The 17,275-nt window shown below is 57.5% G+C and overlaps 1 protein-coding gene across 10 annotated transcripts in view; it reads left to right on the plus strand.

Moving 5' to 3' along the window:
• The window catches only part of HTT (huntingtin), a 193,592-nt gene that overhangs the window by 172,795 nt on the left and 3,522 nt on the right, over positions 1–17,275 (plus strand). For 8 of the 10 annotated variants that reach the window (XM_003411334.4, XM_064286172.1, XM_064286170.1 and 5 more), the window contains 11 exons: positions 201–340; positions 2,114–2,196; positions 5,486–5,616; positions 5,738–5,867; positions 6,823–6,978; positions 10,904–11,094; positions 12,438–12,552; positions 12,706–12,919; positions 13,311–13,416; positions 15,684–15,846; positions 16,217–16,377. In XM_003411334.4, coding sequence (XP_003411382.2) covers positions 201–340; positions 2,114–2,196; positions 5,486–5,616; positions 5,738–5,867; positions 6,823–6,978; positions 10,904–11,094; positions 12,438–12,552; positions 12,706–12,919; positions 13,311–13,416; positions 15,684–15,846; positions 16,217–16,377 — 1,590 coding nt within the window. Of the gene's footprint in view, positions 1–200; positions 341–2,113; positions 2,197–5,485; positions 5,617–5,737; positions 5,868–6,822; positions 6,979–7,895; positions 8,780–10,808; positions 11,095–12,437; positions 12,553–12,705; positions 12,920–13,310; positions 13,417–15,683; positions 15,847–16,216; positions 16,378–17,275 lie in introns of those variants that run through there. The other 2 variants (XM_064286173.1, XM_064286174.1) reach the window with 2 other exon arrangements.

Raw genomic sequence — 17,275 nt, forward strand, 5'->3', positions numbered from 1 at the left:
CTAGAAGAACAAGAACGGACAAGCTCCTAGAGTGCCCGAATACGGAGGAACAGACGGGAGCTGGCTCGTACCTGAGTCCCTGTTTGCAATTGTACAGGCTCCTCCGTCGCCTCTGGGCAAAGCTGGGGCGTCCCAGTGTTTTTCACTGTTAGGATTTTGAAGGAAGGAAACTGTTGTTTAACTTTTGTTCTGAATTTTAGGTTTGGGAGGAAGTTAAGTGTTATCAGAGGAATTGTAGAGCAGGAAGTTCAAGCAATGGTTTCCAAGAGAGAGAATATCGCCACCCATCATTCGTATCAAGCATGGGACCCCGTCCCTTCTCTGTCTCCAGCTACTACAGGTACCTGTGCAGGGGAGCTGGGGGCTGTTTGTACTTGGTCTGGAGCGGGCCATGACTGGCATGTTGAAAACACTGGTTAGGCAGGTAGCCCTGAATGGTGGTGGTGCTCGTAGCAGCTCCCACACATGGCCCTGGTCAGAGAAGAGTCTCACTCAGGGCTGGTGGTGGTAACCGTCTTGAGGACACGAAGTCTGAATGTGAACTGGAGCACCGTCTTTGAGGACTCGCCACTCGAGCTTGGGAAGTAGAAGAGTTCTTAGAGGCTGAAAGATGCAACCTGTACGGGGTCTTCACACCTTAGTTACTCCTGTTCAGGGTCAAGAGCACTCACAGAAACACTGGGTCTCTGGCTTCTCTGAGGCATCCCACCTGCAGGCACCTACTGGCTCGGTGGCGGAGCTCCCCTGCCTTGGCCACATGGATTTCCAGCTGGGCCCCAAGTCAGGCACCTGCCCTGTGGGCACGTGACCCGGGGTTAAAGAAGGAGAATTCTGTGGGGTTTTTTTTAATGCCCATGTCTTCTGTTGACACAATGGTATTTAGCAGTCTTTGTGATTTCTTGGTTTTTCAGAAGTTGTTAGATCTTGCAGGTTTACGCACTCAGAAGCTGGTGCCTGAAAAGGGTTTCATAAGCAAGGGCAGTGTTTCCCGCAAGCGCATGTTTACCTGGGCACCAGGTGCTGCAGACCATGAGGTGGAAGGGCTGTGGGGCCAGCCCTCAGGAGCTCCTGGCCAAGGCGGTGGATGAAGCATTGACATAGCTAGCTGTCAAGGAAGCCAGACTGGAGGAGGTTCAGAGTAGGGACCCCAGGAGCTCTGAGGAGAACAGATGCCTCCAGGGCGGGGAGTCAGGAGCCTCTTGGCAGGATCTCCATCCGGAATTGTACGAGTTCTTTCTCGTTTCCGGGCAAAGCTGGGGAAGCTCTGGTGGTTTTCACCTTTCAAATTTTGAAGGATGCTAGGATGACAGAGAGGATCGGAGACTGGGCCTTCATCGGAGGTCCAGGCAGTGGGACACGTGGGGGTGAGGTGGTCATCTGGTGTGGGGCGTGGAGTGTGCAGGAGACGGTGGGTGTACACAGGGAGAGACAGCAGCGTGGGGGTGAGGCAGTCATCTGGCCTGGGCGTGCAGCGTGTGGGAGATGGTGGGTGTACATGGGGAGAGACAGCATCACGGGGAATCAGGCCTGTGCCTGCACCTGGTAGGCAGAGCAGGGCAGCACGGTGCCAAGGCAGAGCCAGAAGGTCTTATCCATTGGAACTGTCATTGGGGCTGCAGAGTGAGCACCTGCTTGGGCTCTGTGCCTTGTCCGTAGCTGCTGACCACGTGCTTTGTCAGCCTAGCCCTGTTGCAGAGTCAGAGGCTGAGGAACAAGCCATGAGCCAGGAAAAATGATGTCTAGATTGCCCCACGGCCCTGTCGGTCCAACAGGTTACAGAGTGATAAAGCCCTGAAGACCTGGGAGGTTCTGCACACCTATGCCAGAGGCCCAGGCAAAGCAGCCGTGGGGGAGCACGGGGCGCCTGCCCAGCAGGGAGAGGGCAGCTCAGAGGGCTAGGGCTGTGCGCTGAGCTGTGCCCACACGCCATCATCACAGGGCGTCTGTACCACAGCCTTGTAATGTCGTTACTTTGCAGGTGCCCTCATCAGCTGCGGGGAGCACGGGGCACCTGCGGGGCCGGGAGAGAATGACTTGGAGGGCTGGGGCTCTGTCCTGACACATCGTCATCACAGGGTGTCTACACTAGCCTCATGGTGCCTTTGCTTTGCAGGTGCCCTCATCAGCCATGACAGGCTCCTGCTCCAGACCAACCCCGAGCGGGAGCTGGGGAACATGAGTTACAAGCTTGGCCAGGTATGTTTTCACCAGCCTGTCGGCCCACGGCCTTGTCCCCTGCACTCGGGTATTTTGTATAAATGTGATGAGATAAGTGTGTGTGAGATACAGGAGAGTGTGAGAGCTAGAATCAGGTGGGAAAGGTCAGGCCGGGGAGACAAGGGCCCGGGCTGTGCAGCGCTGTCAGGAAGGAGAGCTCAGGCAGTGAGGGCCCCTGGCTCCAGTGGGCTGCAAAGCTGGGCACACGCTCTGCAGCCACCAGCTCAGAGAAAAAAAGCGGCCACAGTGTTCTCAGTGGGCAGACAGTTTGAATGTCAGCTCGACCACCTAGTGGCAGGTAGCTGGGCAGGTAGCAGAGAAACGGGACAGCCACAAACACGTGGTGCGTCTCGTGGTGCTCATACACTGCGGGCACGCCGTGGAGTGCTCAGGGCGGTGCCTGTCTAGGTGCGCTCAGTCAACATCCGCGGGCCTGGTGGCGGGCCTGAGCGTCCCTGCGCCTTCCCCCCCACCACTGCCGTCACCCCCTCAGCGCGTCGCTGGTTTACTGATGATGTGGTGCGGCTCCACTGCCGTCACCCCCTCAGCGTGTCACTGGTTTACTGATGATGTGGTGCGGTCCCACTGCCGTCACCCCCTCAGCGCGTCGCTGGTTTACTGATGATGTGGTGCGGTCCCACTGCCGTCACCCCCTCAGCGCGTCGCTGGTTTACTGATGATGTGGTGCGGCTCCACTGCCGTCACCCCCTCAGCGCGTCGCTGGTTTACTGATGATGTGGTGCGGCTCCACTGCCGTCACCCCCTCTCAGCGCGTCGCTGGTTTACTGATGATGTGGTGCGGCTCCACTGCCGTCACCCCCTCAGCGCGTCGCTGGTTTACTGATGATGTGGTGCGGCTCCACTGCCGTCACCCCCTCAGCGCGTCGCTGGTTTACTGATGATGTGGTGCGGCTCCACTGCCGTCACCCCCTCTCAGCGTGTCGCTGGTTTACTGATGATGTGGTGTGGTCCCACTGCCGTCACCCCCTCAGCGCGTCGCTGGTTTACTGATGATGTGGTGCGGTCCCACTGCCGTCACCCCCTCAGCGCGTCGCTGGTTTACTGATGATGTGGTGCGGCTCCACTGCCGTCACCCCCTCAGCGCGTCGCTGGTTTACTGATGGTGTGGTGCGGTCCCACTGCCGTCACCCCCCCTCAGCGGCTTTCTTCGTAGCTTTAGTTTCAGAAGAAATCTATCCGAATGGCGTTCAGAATATTTGATAGTTCTGAGGGCTTTGGGTTCGTACGCTCTGTCCCTGGCTCCCGTCCTCTGCTGGCACAGCCCCCCGTGGTCCTGCCCATGCCTGCTGGCCTTAGCGAGCGAGGGCGTGAGAAGCAGGGAGCTGCTGCTCTGGTCGTGTTTTAGACTCCGTCAGTTGAAAAAGGAGCCACCAACAGATGCCTCCATTCTTTCTCCTTTGCGGAGAAGCATCCCCCCTAGATAAGGGACAGTGGCCCTTCGAGCCCGCTGTGAGTTTGATGGCCAGGTGTGTCTGAAGAGCAGGCTATGCGAGAACTCTTCTCCGGGTGCCTGGGGCCAAGCTAGGGCCGCTGGGCACTGAGCCCATCATCAGCCACGTGACTGCGTGCTTCCCCAGCGTCCGTGCCCCAGTCCATCCATTTGCAAATGGGGACTGAAATGTAATGCCAGCCCTGCCGTGTGTGGGCTGCTGGCCCCCAGATCACCCCAGTACTGAGCTACCACTTGCTTTTGGGAAGCAGTAAGAGGGTAGGGTGGGGAGATGAGGCCTGAAGATTGCTTTTACGAAATCACAGTTTATTCGCAGCCCCAGGTAGGCCGTCTGGGCCCTGGCCTTCAGTCTGCCCTGCCTACTGCCAGCCTGCTCGGGGTGGGACTGACCGGAGTAGTGGCTGTGCAGAGCAGGAGTTGGGATCAGTGGCACCGGTTTTGGAAAATAGCTGTTTGTGGAAACACAGCTTGCTTTCACGTCTTCCTTCATTCAGCAAACACTCAATAGGCGTTTCGAGGTAGGGTGTACAGGGGCATGGGGCAGATAGCAGGAGCCCTAGCCGCCTCCTGGGGAGGCTCACCCCTCGTGGGCCCAATTACACTGCTCCCAGCACCACCCTCAGCCCCCCAGCTTTCCCAGTTATCCCCTACCCTGCCATTTCCAAAATTAGCACATCAACTCCTTTTGGATTTGTAGAGGGCCGTTTTTTAGCAAGTAATTCCGACAGATGGGGTTTACCACAAATAGCTACCTATGAGTGTGTACCAGGTTTATCACAAAGCTACCAGTGAGTGAGTACCAGGCTTACCACAGATGACCAGTGAATGAGTACTAGGCTCACCACAAATAGCTACCAGTGAGTAAGTACCAGCCTTACCACAAATAGCTTACCTGTGAGTGAGTACCGGGCTTACCACAGATAACTACCACTGAGTGAGTACCAGGCTTACCACAGATGATGACCAGTGAATGAGTACCAGACTCACCATAGGTAACTCCCAGTAAGTGAGTACCATGCTTACCGCAGATAACTACCAGTGAGTGAGTATCAGGGTTACCACAGACGATGACCAGTGAGTGAGTACCAGACTCACCATAGATAACTCCCAGTGAGTGAGTACCATGCTTACCACAGATAACTACCAGTGAGTGAGTATCAGGGTTGCCACAGACAATGACCAGTGAGTGAGTACCAGGCTCACCACAGATAACTACCAGTGAGTGAGTATCAGGGTTACCACAGACAATGACCAGTGAGTGAGTACCAGACTCACCATAGATAACTCCCAGTGAGTGAGTACCATGCTTACCACAGATAACTACCAGTGAGTGAGTACCGGGCTTACCACATAATGACCGGTGAGTGAGTACTAGGCTTACCACAGATAACTACCAGTGAGTGAGTACCTGGCTTGAAATCTCATGAACTGTTTCCATTCTTGCCAGGACTTTATTCAAATATCCCTTGGCCATGACAGTCTCCATTCTCAAGCTTTTTTCCTTCACCCCCTCCTCACTGCTCCTGTGGGAGTGACCACTCCTCATTCCAGGTCTTTTTTTCCCTGAGGTTGAAGCTTTCACCCAGCTCTCTAGTCGTCTCAGCTCTGTAAGGCTCCTCTACCAGGTGCCCTCCTGTGCCTCTGCCCTCCTGCCCTGCTATGTGACAGTCCATTCCACGGGGTTATTCTCAGGCCAGGCTGCCCTTGCCGCTCAGCTGTGGAGCCAAGTGCACCAGGAGCAGTCCCCCTGGTGTGCTTGCTCTGAGTGCTGGCCTGAGTGACCTGTTTCTCCTGAAGGTTTCAATACACTCTGTGTGGCTGGGAAACAACATCACACCCCTGCGGGAAGAGGAGTGGGACGAGGAGGAGGAGGAGGAGGCTGAAGTGCCCGTGCCTTCCTCACCACCCACGTCGCCTGCCAACTCCAGGTTCTCCATTTGCCATTTGAAGATTTTTTGAAGCAATTAGACGTTTTTCATTGGTCATTTGATTTGTTTGGGGCTATTTGAAAGGGTGAAAAATACTCATTTTTCTGTGTGCTCTCTTCAGGAAACACCGGGCTGGGGTGGACATCCATTCCTGCTCGCAGTTTTTGCTTGAACTGTACAGTCGCTGGGTCCTGCCATCAAGCTCAGCCAGGAGAACTCCCGTCATTCTCATCAGTGAAGTGGTTCGATCTGTGAGTTCACCTTTCAGGGCCTTAGACACACACACCCACACTCCCACACACCCCCAGCAACAACCTCCAACCCAGCCCCCGCCCCCCCAGCAGCAACCTAGGTGGTATAATCCAAAAAACCAAACCCATTGCCGTCAGTTGATTTGGACTCATAATGACCCCGTAGGACAGAGTAGAACTGTCCCGTAGGGTTTCCCAGGCTGTAATCTTTTCGGGAGCAGATCACCAGGTCTTTTCTCCCGCAGAGCCCTTGGTGGATTTGAACCACTGACCTTTCAGTTAGCAGCTGAGCATTTAACCCCTGTGCCATCAGGGCTCCTTTGGTGGTGTATAGTCTCTGGTAATCTGTGAAGGAACTCTTACAAATCTGTAGTTAACTTCATGTTTCTCAAGCCAGGGAAGGAAATGAATGTTTTTTTTAAATTTCCAATCCATGGCAGGCTGAGACTCTTAAAACCCAGTAAAAGCGCTGTGGAGATTGCTGTGGAAGCTGTAAAGGCTTGCTTCCGTGGTCTGTGCAGTCATCTCAGGACCGCGGGGCCCTGTGTGGCAGCACCAATCCAGGGCAGCCGCAACACGCTTTCTGGTCGAGGGTTCCTTTCCATTCTTGAGACCAGTGAGGACCCTAAAGAGCATTTGTTTATGGAAAGAAAAAGAGCCAGATGCTGTCAAGTCTGTTCAGACTCATGGTGACCCCGTGTGTGTTGGAGCAGCACTGTGCTCCAGAGGGTTTTCAATGGCTGATTTTTTCAGAAGTAGATTGCAGGACCTTTCTTCCAAGATGCCTCTGGGTGGACTTGAACCGCCAACCTTTCAGTTAGCAGCCCACATATATCTGGATTTTATTCTGTCTGGACCATCACAACATGCATTGCCCCAGCAGCGTTGTAGACCGAGTTTCCCACAGTCCTCGTGGCATGATTCCTCCTTTCTGCCCTCACTTCTGTGTCCACAGCTTCTTGTGGTCTCAGACTTGTTCACTGAACGCAACCAGTTTGAGATGATGTACACGACGCTGACAGAGCTGCGGAGGGTGCACCCTTCAGAAGACGAGATTCTCATTCAGTATCTGGTGCCAGCCACGTGCAAAGCAGCCGCCGTCCTGGGCATGGTAAGCTGGAGGCAGCTTGGAGCCATGCTGTCTGCCAGAGCTCTTGGGTTCCCCTTGTTGGTGCCTACTGTCGGCAGAAGGTTCTAGGTGCGGCCCCAGCCTTTGAAGACCCATCCTGAGCTTCCATAGCCCATGTGAGCTGAGAGGACCAAGGGGAGGGGGAAGAGTCCATTGATGTTGTCTTCCTACAGTCCACGTGAAGCAACATGTTGGGGGCGAGCCAGGTGTGGGCCTCCTGGACCCCTTCCTCCTCATGTCCCAGGAGCGCCCACAAGAGTAGACAGTGAACACATGATTCCCTCCTCCCTCTTCTGCCACGGCCTGCCAACGGGCCCGATGGCCCCGGGCCTCCTCGGCTTGTCTCAGGTCCCTGTGCACCTCTGTCTACAGTCTCTCTCCTGGGAGTGGCTGGGCATCTCCATTCCCACCGGGTACCGTTGTCTCTCAACATAAGACTCACACAGCTCCTCCTAAGTGCCTCCTTGTTCTGCCTCTGGTTTGTTAGAATTCAGCCAGTGCAGCACCTAGTGCCTTCTCCACGGTGTTCTCACAATACCACAGTTAGTATCCTGTAGGGAGCCCTGGTGGCGCAGTGGTTAAGAGCCACGGCTGCTAACCAAAAGGTTGGTAGTTTGACTCTACCAGCCTCTCCCTGGAAACTCTATGGGGCAGTTCTACTCTGTCCTGTGGGGCTGCTATGAATCAGAATCCACCCGACAGCAGTGGGTTTAGTATTATGTAAACATCTGCTCCGTGTACAGTGAGACACATACCTGTGGGCCCTGCTTGTCAGAGCATACTCAGGGATCTCGGCTCTGCCATTAGAGAGATACAGCTCAACTCCAAGCTGTCTTTCGGCATCCTGTTTGCTCTTTGTTGAGTGGCAGCAGCCCATTATCGAGTGTTTTCTCCCTCAGATGCCTCCAGGGACCCTTTTCATGAGAGCAATAGGGATGCATCGTTCAGCCCATGCTGCTGCCAGGGGTCAGGCATTTGGGGTCATCATGGCCCCCTCCCCCAGAGTTCTGGGAGCTTCCTGCCTTTCCAAGTATAACAGTAGTAACCGCAGCTGGCGCTTGTTGGGCTCTCCCTCCCACCACATAACCTTCCACAGCCTGATGAAGGTAAGGCCCATCATTGTCCACGTCACACCCAGGCCAGCCAAGCTGCAGGCGGCTAGCAGCCTTGCTCAAGGTTTGTGATCCCAGGGCCCACAACCGCGCTGCCCCTTCCCATCCGGGCTCCCACGTGGAGCTTGCCCTCGTTGAGCCACAGGTTCCAAGCAGGTTTTGTCTGCCACGGGGGCTCCCAGCCCTGGAGCCACGCTGGTGACTTACTAGAGGCCCTCAGGGAGCAGAAACAATGCGTGTGTTGGCTACCATTCTGTGAACACATCTCTTCAAAGTGTACCCCCTCGGATTGCAGAGACTGTAAAAGCAGCTGGACTTGTAAGGGTCCTTTTATCTTTGTGGGGAGTTTCAGCTGCCGGGTGAATTGTAATTGTGTTTTTGTGCCTAGGCCTAGATCCCCTTAGGGAAATGCCACGTTGTCAGCCAATCACATATAGAATAATAGTGAGGCACAGGCCCTGAGGCATGCATGGCACGGCCCCCCAGTGCTCGTGTGTGCACACGAGCACTGTGTAAAGACCCCGTCTCTGTGCAGGTGCTCGCGTAGTGTGCGTCGGCACAGCGTCACGCCAGATTCTCTGTGTCTTTTGAGATACTTGTCAGACCTAGGGAAATCTGCAGTCCACAGACAGCAAACCCGAGGATTATGCTTTTGGAAGGAGGTCTGGAGATGGGTGGGGGTAGCTTTTAAGAAGGTGCCACACAGCCTTGTGGGGGTGGGGGCGGGGACCGAGCACTGGGACAAGCTCAGAAGGAGGAGAGGGAGTCACTCTCAGCCTAGGACAATAAGGGTGCAGAATTCCCACCCGCGGTCACTGCCTTTGAGGAAGATGAGGGCATCAGCCAGCCGCTAGTTCATGGAATGGGAATGGTCTACAAACCCACAGGCCACCACCTGCCTCAGGCCCTATGTGTTCTGTGAAGCTCTTCCCTTCACTATCGGGGCCCTGTGTGTTCTGTGAAGCTCTTCCCTTCACTGTCGGGGCCCTGTGTGTTCTGTGAAGCTCTTCCCTTCACTGTCGGGGCCCTGTGTGTTCTGTGAAGCTCTTCCCTTCACTGTCGGGGCCCTGTGTGTTCTGTGAAGCTCTTCCCTTCACTGTCGGGGCCCTGTATGTTCTGTGAAGCTCTTCCCTTCACTGTCGGGGCCCTGTGTGTTCTGTGAAGCTCTTCCCTTCACTGTCGGGGCCCTGTGTGTTCTGTGAAGCTCTTCCCTTCACTATCGGGGCCCTGTGTGTTCTGTGAAGCTCTTCCCTTCACTATCGGGGCCCTATGTGTTCTGTGAAGCTCTTCCCTTCACTGCCGGGGCCCTGTGTGTTCTGTGAAGCTCTTCCCTTCACTATCGGGGCCCTGTGTGTTCTGTGAAGCTCTTCCCTTCACTATCGGGGCCCTGTGTGTTCTGTGAAGCTCTTCCCTTCACTATCGGGGCCCTGTGTGTTCTGTGAAGCTCTTCCCTTCACTGTCGGGGCCCTGTGTGTTCTGTGAAGCTCTTCCCTTCACTGTCGGGGCCCTGTGTGTTCTGTGAAGCTCTTCCCTTCACTGTCGGGGCCCTGTGTGTTCTGTGAAGCTCTTCCCTTCACTGTCGGGGCCCTGTGTGTTCTGTGAAGCTCTTCCCTTCACTGTCGGGGCCCTGTGTGTTCTGTGAAGCTCTTCCCTTCACTGTCGGGGCCCTGTGTGTTCTGTGAAGCTCTTCCCTTCACTGTCGGGGCCCTGTGTGTTCTGTGAAGCTCTTCCCTTCACTGTCGGGGCCCTGTGTGTTCTGTGAAGCTCTTCCCTTCACTGTCGGGGCCCTGTGTGTTCTGTGAAGCTCTTCCCTTCACTATCGGGGCCCTGTGTGTTCTGTGAAGCTCTTCCCTTCACTGTCGGGGCCCTGTGTGTTCTGTGAAGCTCTTCCCTTCACTGTCGGGGCCCTGTGTGTTCTGTGAAGCTCTTCCCTTCACTATCGGGGCCCTGTGTGTTCTGTGAAGCTCTTCCCTTCACTATCGGGGCCCTGTGTGTTCTGTGAAGCTCTTCCTTTCACTGCCGGGGCTCTGTGTTCTGTGAAGCTGTTCCCTTCACTGATTGGAGCAAATCTCAAGAAACATGGTACTCATTTTTTTTAACTTCATTGTATTTAAGATGCTCAATGAAACTGATGCTGTTTTGGTCTAAGCTAGTATAAGCTAGTTGTGTCCAAGACCACTCCCAAGTTTGGTGGTTCACTAGGACGACTGACAGGACTCAGCAGGTAGTTGTACTCTCGGCTGAGTGTCATTACAGCAAGAGTACACAGAGCAAGCTGAGCACAGGGAAAAGGTGCACGGGGCCAAGTCTGGGGAAACCAGGCGTGAGCTTCCTGGGTCTTCTCCCTGTGGACTCTCACGGGACGTACTTCATTCCCCTCACAACGAGCATGACAGCACATTTGAAGTATTGTCTACCAGGGAGGCCTGTTACGGACTCGGCGCCCGGGGTTTTTATTAGGGCCGGTCACGCAGGCACCTCCACCTGATACATAGCAAGATTTCAGACCCCCCCGAAGGAAGGCAGGTTACTGTCCTTCAGAATGAACCGGGTTGTTTGCACAGTTTAGGCGTGGCAAGAACCTGTTCCCCGTTTCCAGACCAGGGCCCGCCTCCAAAGCGGCCTTTCTGAGGATGGCAGCTAGGCCTGCCAGCAGACTTTCCCTGCTTGCTGGTCTCCCATCTCACTTCCTCCTCCCAGAGAGCCACAGCTTCTGACTGGACCCCCCGCAGGGGTCAGTGCGGGCAGAGGGCGCTGTCTGGTGCGGGGCGAGCCTCCGTGTGTGCCTGCTCTAGGACAAGGCCGTGGCCGAGCCAGTCAGCCGTCTGCTGGATAGCGCGCTCCGGAGCAGCCACCTGCCCAGCCGGATCGGGGCCCTGCACGGTGTGCTCTACGTACTCGAGTGTGACCTGCTGGACGACACCGCCAAGCAGCTCATCCCTGTCGTCAGCGACTACCTGCTCTCCAATCTCAAGGCCGTCGCCCAGTGAGTGCACCCCAGACTGCAGGCTTGCGTGCAGATGTTGGGGGACCCAGGCAGGCCTGCTGCTCACAGGCAGCACTGGCCTAGGGTCTGCGGGGCAGGAGGGCGCAGTACCGTCCCTGCCACTGTCTCTCGGGGGCTCCCTCCACCAGTTGCTGGAACACACCCCCTCCTTTGGCTTCTACCACACCCTTCCACCTGTACGCTTGCACACACACACCGGCTTCGCGCCCTCAGTGATAGGAGCACTCCTTCTCTGCCTGCTAAGTCCCGGCCTGACCCCCGAGCGCAGCCTCCCGGCAGCACCCCACTCCCAGCCTCCGTGCCCCAGTGCTCCCCAAGCTTCCCGCTCTGGTCTCGTTCTCACACCACCTTACTTGACAGCGGCCCTCTGTGCCGGTTTTGCTCAGCTACCTCCCTGATAAAGCACAGCTGACACGAAGCTCCTTAGAAAGAAAGGCACACGTTACAGCTATGACCCTTCAGGCTCACAGCAGTGTCCCAGGGCTGAGCTTCCAGTTTGCTGTCCCAGAGAGACGGGGCTAAACCCGAGGCTCTAGACTCCTGCCAGGAGGAGCTGCCTCGACAACCACCCCCGGGGAGGGGCACATGGAGCTGTGGTGAGGCTGCGGGAGGGAGTCAGCCGTCCATCTGACGAGAGCAGCCCGAAAGCAAGGAGGTAGGGAGAGTTCACTGGAAGGTTTGGAATGAGGTGGTGATGCCTCGAAGGTCCGACGGCCGAGATCGCAGTGAGGCAGCGTGTGGGAGGCTTCAGGACAGGACAATGTGAGTGGGGCATGTTTGACGGCACTGGTGTTTGGGACCCGCCAGAGGCCCCTGCCCTGGTCCAGGCTGGCATGGTGAGGACTGTTGCCGTTGGCCTCCTTGAGGGATGATGAGCTCTGTGCAAGCAGGGCAGCCGGTGCTGGGGTCCCTCCACGCTCCCTGAGCCAGGCCCAGATGGGCCACTCCAAGTGTGCTGACAGCATGGCAGGGGCGGGAGGCAGAACAGGGCATGGATTCAAGAGCCCCGCGGCCTGCCCACATAGTGAGGGGCACAGGTGTCAGTATGACAGTTTGACCCTGCAACTCCTAAGGCGGGAGAGGCTGAGAAGGGCATGGAACATTACGAAGAGCAGGAAGTGCTGGGACAGGGTCAGGGCACGTGGCCTGGAGGTGCCGTCTGGTGGTAGACAGGCCCCAGGACACACGGGCACGAGGCTCTGAGCACGTGGGTGGGGGGTGTCTGGGGGCACCCACTGTCACATGAGAGGCACGCCTGGCTCTAGAGGTGTGCGCTGCCACCCGCTGCATCCCGCTGAGCTCCGTTATCATCCGTGTTCCAGCTGCGTGAACGTCCACAGCCAACAGCACGTCCTACTGATGTGTGCCACCGCCTTCTACCTGATCGAGAACTACCCCCTGGATGTGGGGCCTGAGTTCTCTGCCTCCATCATCCAGGTGAGCACCGGTCAGATGTGTGGCCCCAGCCCAGCTTCCCTGCGGCAGTGTGGCAGCCTCCACGGCTGTCCTCTCTGTCATCGTCCTGGTGGATTCAGTCGGCAGGGAGGCAGACAGGAGATGTGTGGATTCGAGTGGTCTCTCTCTGCCCAGATGTGCGGTGTGATGCTGTCGGGCAGCGAGGAGTCCACCCCATCGGCCATCTTCCACTGCGTCTTGCGGGGCCTGGAGCGCCTCCTCCTCTCGGAGCAGCTGTCGCGGCTGGACACCGAGTCCTTGGTCAAGCTGAGCGTCGACCGTGTCAACGTGCACAGCCCGCACCGCGCCATGGCCGCCCTGGGCCTGATGCTCACTTGCATGTACACAGGTATGCAGCCCGGGGCTCGTCCAGGCCTGTCCTGCAGTGAGTGGACACCGCAGCTCACTACCCACGTGTGTGGACAAGGAGCTGCCAGTGCCCCTGGGCTTGGACACTCTCAACCAGCCCATCACTGTATCTGGGGAGGAGTTTCTAAAGCCACGAGCGGGGAGGTGGGGGGACATGCTCCGGGTCGCAACCCTCTGTGTCAGGGTCAGGACAGACAAGAGTGGCTCTGAGATGTGATCCCCGGCCCCGCTGCACTGCCAAGCGAGGGCCCTGAGTGGGGCCCTGACTTTGGGTCAGCCTGAGGAGTCTGTCAGGCCATGTGTCAAGTGTGTTCTGCAGGCCTGGTCAGCGTCACCAGGTACTGACTTTGGGGTTGATGGCTGTGTTCCAGGGAAGGAGAAAGTCAGCCCAGGGAAGACGGCAGACCCCACCCCTGCAGCCCCGGACAGCGAGTCGGTGATCGTGGCTATGGAGCGGGTATCTGTCCTTTTCGACAGGTGAGACCTGACACCTGCCTCTCTGCTCTTGACTGTCCTTGAATTTCAGCTGGAGCAGCTCCATACGTGCACACTTGCCCACCTCACCGCCACCTCTCAGGGCATTGCGACCAAGGCCCCACGGCTCCCCTGCTCGAGGCTCTCTGCTTGGGCTTCCCACTGGGGATCCCCTGCCCGCAGTTCCCCACTCAGGGCTCCCCACTCGAGGCTCCCCTGTTTGTGGCTCCCCACTCAGGACACACCACTTGGGCTCCCCATTCAGGCTCCCCACTCAGGGCTCTCTACTCTGGCTCCCCACTCAGGGCTCCCCGCTTAGGTTCCCCACTCAGGGCTTCCCACTCAGGACTTCCCACTCAGGACTCCCCTGTTTGTGGCTCCCGACTCGAGCTCCTCACTCAGCATCCCACTCAGGGCTTTCCACTTGGACTCCTAATTCAGGGCTCCCCACTTAGGACTGCCCACTCAGGTTCCCCACTCAGGGCTCCTCACTTGGGTTCCCCAGTCAGGGCTCCCCACTCAGGACTCTCGTTGGTGGCTCCCTTCTCAGGACTCCCCTGTTTGTGGCTCCCCACTCAGGGCCCCCCACTCAGGCTCCTCAGGACACCTCACTCAGGGTTCCCCACTCGGGCTCCCCTCAGGGCTCTCCACTCAGGGCTTGTCACTTGCATTCCCCACTCAGTGCTCCCCTGCTTGTGGCTCCCCAATCAGGGCTCTAACTTGGGGCTCCATGGCGCTGGTAGTCCTGGAACGAGGTGTTTCAGACTCCAGGCCCCCCCCCGCAGTATACTCAACATTCCCTGAACAGAGTCAGGGTGTCAGGATGGGGCACATTCATGAGGACTGTGGGAGACACTAAGCTAGCAGGTTCAGCTTCCCATTCTGTCCTGAGCAAGAAGCCAGACCCACAGCTGGGATTGGAGCAGCGCTTTCTTAGCTCCTGGGACACATATTGTGATCCTTCCAGGCCACGGGAGGACATATGATAGAGCCTCCAAGCAGTGTGAGAAACAGCTCTGGACAAGCCTCCAGTAGGTCATGGAGAAGGTGTAAACAGACACCAAGCCAGAACCCCTGAGCGCTGCTTCCAGGCTCTCCACACTTACTCAGAATCAACTTAGTTTGCTGTCCTGGGAAGCGGGCACCTCTCAAGAGCAGGCCCAGGACTGCTCCCAGCCCCTCATTTGGCTGAGGGATGGGTTCCGGCCTCTCAGAGACCAGCCTGCTCCATGTTACCTGTGGTCCTCAGGTAGTTCCATTGGTGGCGTCTTTTGGTTTTGTACAGGAGACGCTTTACGGGATCATCCCCTGTGCCCACGCACTTAGGCTGGCTGAGGTGGCCTGGGCAGCTGAGCACACGCAAGCCTGCTTCCATATTAGATTCTAACCTGAGTGTTGATGGCCGCTGACTCCTCCACGCATGCTCACTGAGGCCCTCCAACACATGGGCACTTGTAGGAGCTGAGGCCGGAGGTCACAGCCCAGGCCCCTGCCCCAGGAGCGCCATTCTCGAGGCCAGCGGAGCAAACATGTGCACACATGAGGGATTTTAGGAGCACGGTGCCCGTGCTTGCTTCACGTGGCTGCTTGTGAGCACTGGGGAAACGCATTGCTACGTTGCAAAGCCCTGACAGCAGGTGACCTTCAATGCAGCGGTGGTGCCCTGTCAACGGTGGCAGCTGGCGTGTGGGCAGGAAGGTTGTGGCACCCCTGGAATCAGCTAAGTCCAGGTTCTGGGCCACTTCTGACCTTTTCTGTAACTACAGACGTCGTGTGCGCACGATAAAATCATAGTAGGGCAACTGTCTGCAGGCAGCTCAGAGGATACTCTCCTGAGGCCAGTTTTATGGCCTGTTGAGGGCGGAGCCCACACAAGTGCACTTGGGGTCCCAGACGATTGAGAAGGAGTCTGCCTCGTCAGGATATGCTTTGTTGGGAAGTTCAGGGAGCTTCTGACGGGGGAAAAAGTGGACCGTAATGGGGACAGGTTCTGTTCGAGAGTTCCATTGTCATCTACGATGTCACCATCAGAATATTTCTCGAGTTTTACTTTGTGTTTTACTTTATGTGACTGAGCAGCCCCTTCTTGGTTCCTAGGACTCACCGCAGACGAAAGGGAGGGATGGGGTCCTGCTTTCCATGGACCCCATTCCGGGAGCCCCAGCCCGGGTCCCAGGTCAGGCTGCCTGTGCTGTGGCCCCAGCATTTTGCCAGGTCAGAGCTAGGCGCTCTGGGAATCAGAGGGGCCCTGACCACTTCCTTTTCCTCAGGATTCGGAAGGGCTTTCCTTGTGAAGCCAGAGTGGTGGCCCGGATCCTTCCACAGTTTCTGGACGACTTCTTCCCACCCCAGGACGTCATGAACAAGGTCATCGGGGAGTTTCTGTCTAACCAGCAGCCGTACCCCCAGTTCATGGCCACTGTTGTGTACAAGGTGAGAGGCGCCAGCGTGCTGGGATGCGGTGGGAGGGCAGCCTGGAGGCACACCCCCGCCAGGCCTCGTCGCACCAATTCCACCTCAGGACATAGATCTGCCCATCAGACTGCCTTCCTTCCTTCTGCAGACTGCAGCTGCAGGCCTGCCTGCCACCCTGTGTCCTCCCCTGCCGTCCGTGCCCCTACAGCCCCATGCCCCCTGCCACCCCTACATCCTCCTCTGCCCCACATCCCTGCTTCCCATCAGCTCTGCATCCCCACAGCCCCACGTCCCTGCATCCCGTCAGCTCCGCACCCCACATGGCCCCGTGTCCCTGCGTCCCGTCAGCTCGGCACCCCCCATGGCCCTGGCTTCCGCTGTCTTCCAGGTGTTCCAGACGCTGCACAGCACGGGGCAGTCGTCCATGGTGCGCGACTGGGTGATGCTCTCGCTCTCCAACTTCACACAGCGGACACCCGTGGCCATGGCCATGTGGAGCCTCTCCTGCTTCTTTGTCAGCGCCTCCACCAGCCCTTGGGTGTCAGCAGTGTATCCTTCCCTGGGCCCTGTGGCCCTGCGGCCCTGCCTCCCAGCAGTCCCCCGTCTTCCATCAGCGTGGAGTTCTTGTGTTTTTAGTTAAAGTTTTTGAGGCCTGATCTCTGCCAAAAACAAAACAAAAAGCCCCAGGTGTCAAGATGCTGTTTACCTCAGGCCAAGAGAACACCCACTGATAAGGAAACACGAAGAAGATGTCAGCCGTCTACCCAGGAATGTCTGGAGGAGCCGAGCGCTCAAGGCCCCTGTGAGCAGGGGTCTGAGCCTCTTGTCCTCCTCGGGCTGAGGTGGCTCCCCTAGGAGCAGGGGTGGGGAGGGCCCGGTGGGCTTCGGGCAGCACAGTGTAGGCAGTGAGGCCCCCGGACATCACCCAGCCCCAATCCGTCCACAGTAGCTGGGGGTGTTCAGTTATGCTGCTTCTCATTATTCTCTGTCATCAATCCGTGCCAACCTCTCAGGCACAAGTCTTAAGTAAGATCCAGTCCCCACCCCTGAAGTGCTGTCTCTGCCAGAAAGCCCCCCTTGGCAGCCTTCCCCAGACAGACCACAAGAGCCTTAAAGCAGGCAGCTGTCCCGTGCTGACAGGCCTTGCACAGCGTGCGGGGCTGGATGGGTGGGCGGGCAGGCAGGCACTGGCTCACTGGCCAGAGCAGCAGCAGGAGCACCAGCTGCCGAACTCGCCGCTGGGAGCCAGGCCCGGTAAGTGCTGAGGCGGTGCTCTCCCTGCGCCCAGCCCTTCCGCTCTGCTCTGCCAAGCCTGGGCTGCGGACCACCCTCCCTGCTGCCGGCTCAGGTGACAGGAGCCATGGGGCGGGCAGCAAGCGTGCTGACGGGACGGGACACGGGACGGGACAGCCCCACACTGCTTGCCTGCTCCTTAACCCCCTTGTAG

Source organism: Loxodonta africana, chromosome 5 (genome assembly GCF_030014295.1).
Source record: "Loxodonta africana isolate mLoxAfr1 chromosome 5, mLoxAfr1.hap2, whole genome shotgun sequence".
Taxonomy (NCBI): Eukaryota; Metazoa; Chordata; class Mammalia; order Proboscidea; family Elephantidae; genus Loxodonta; species Loxodonta africana.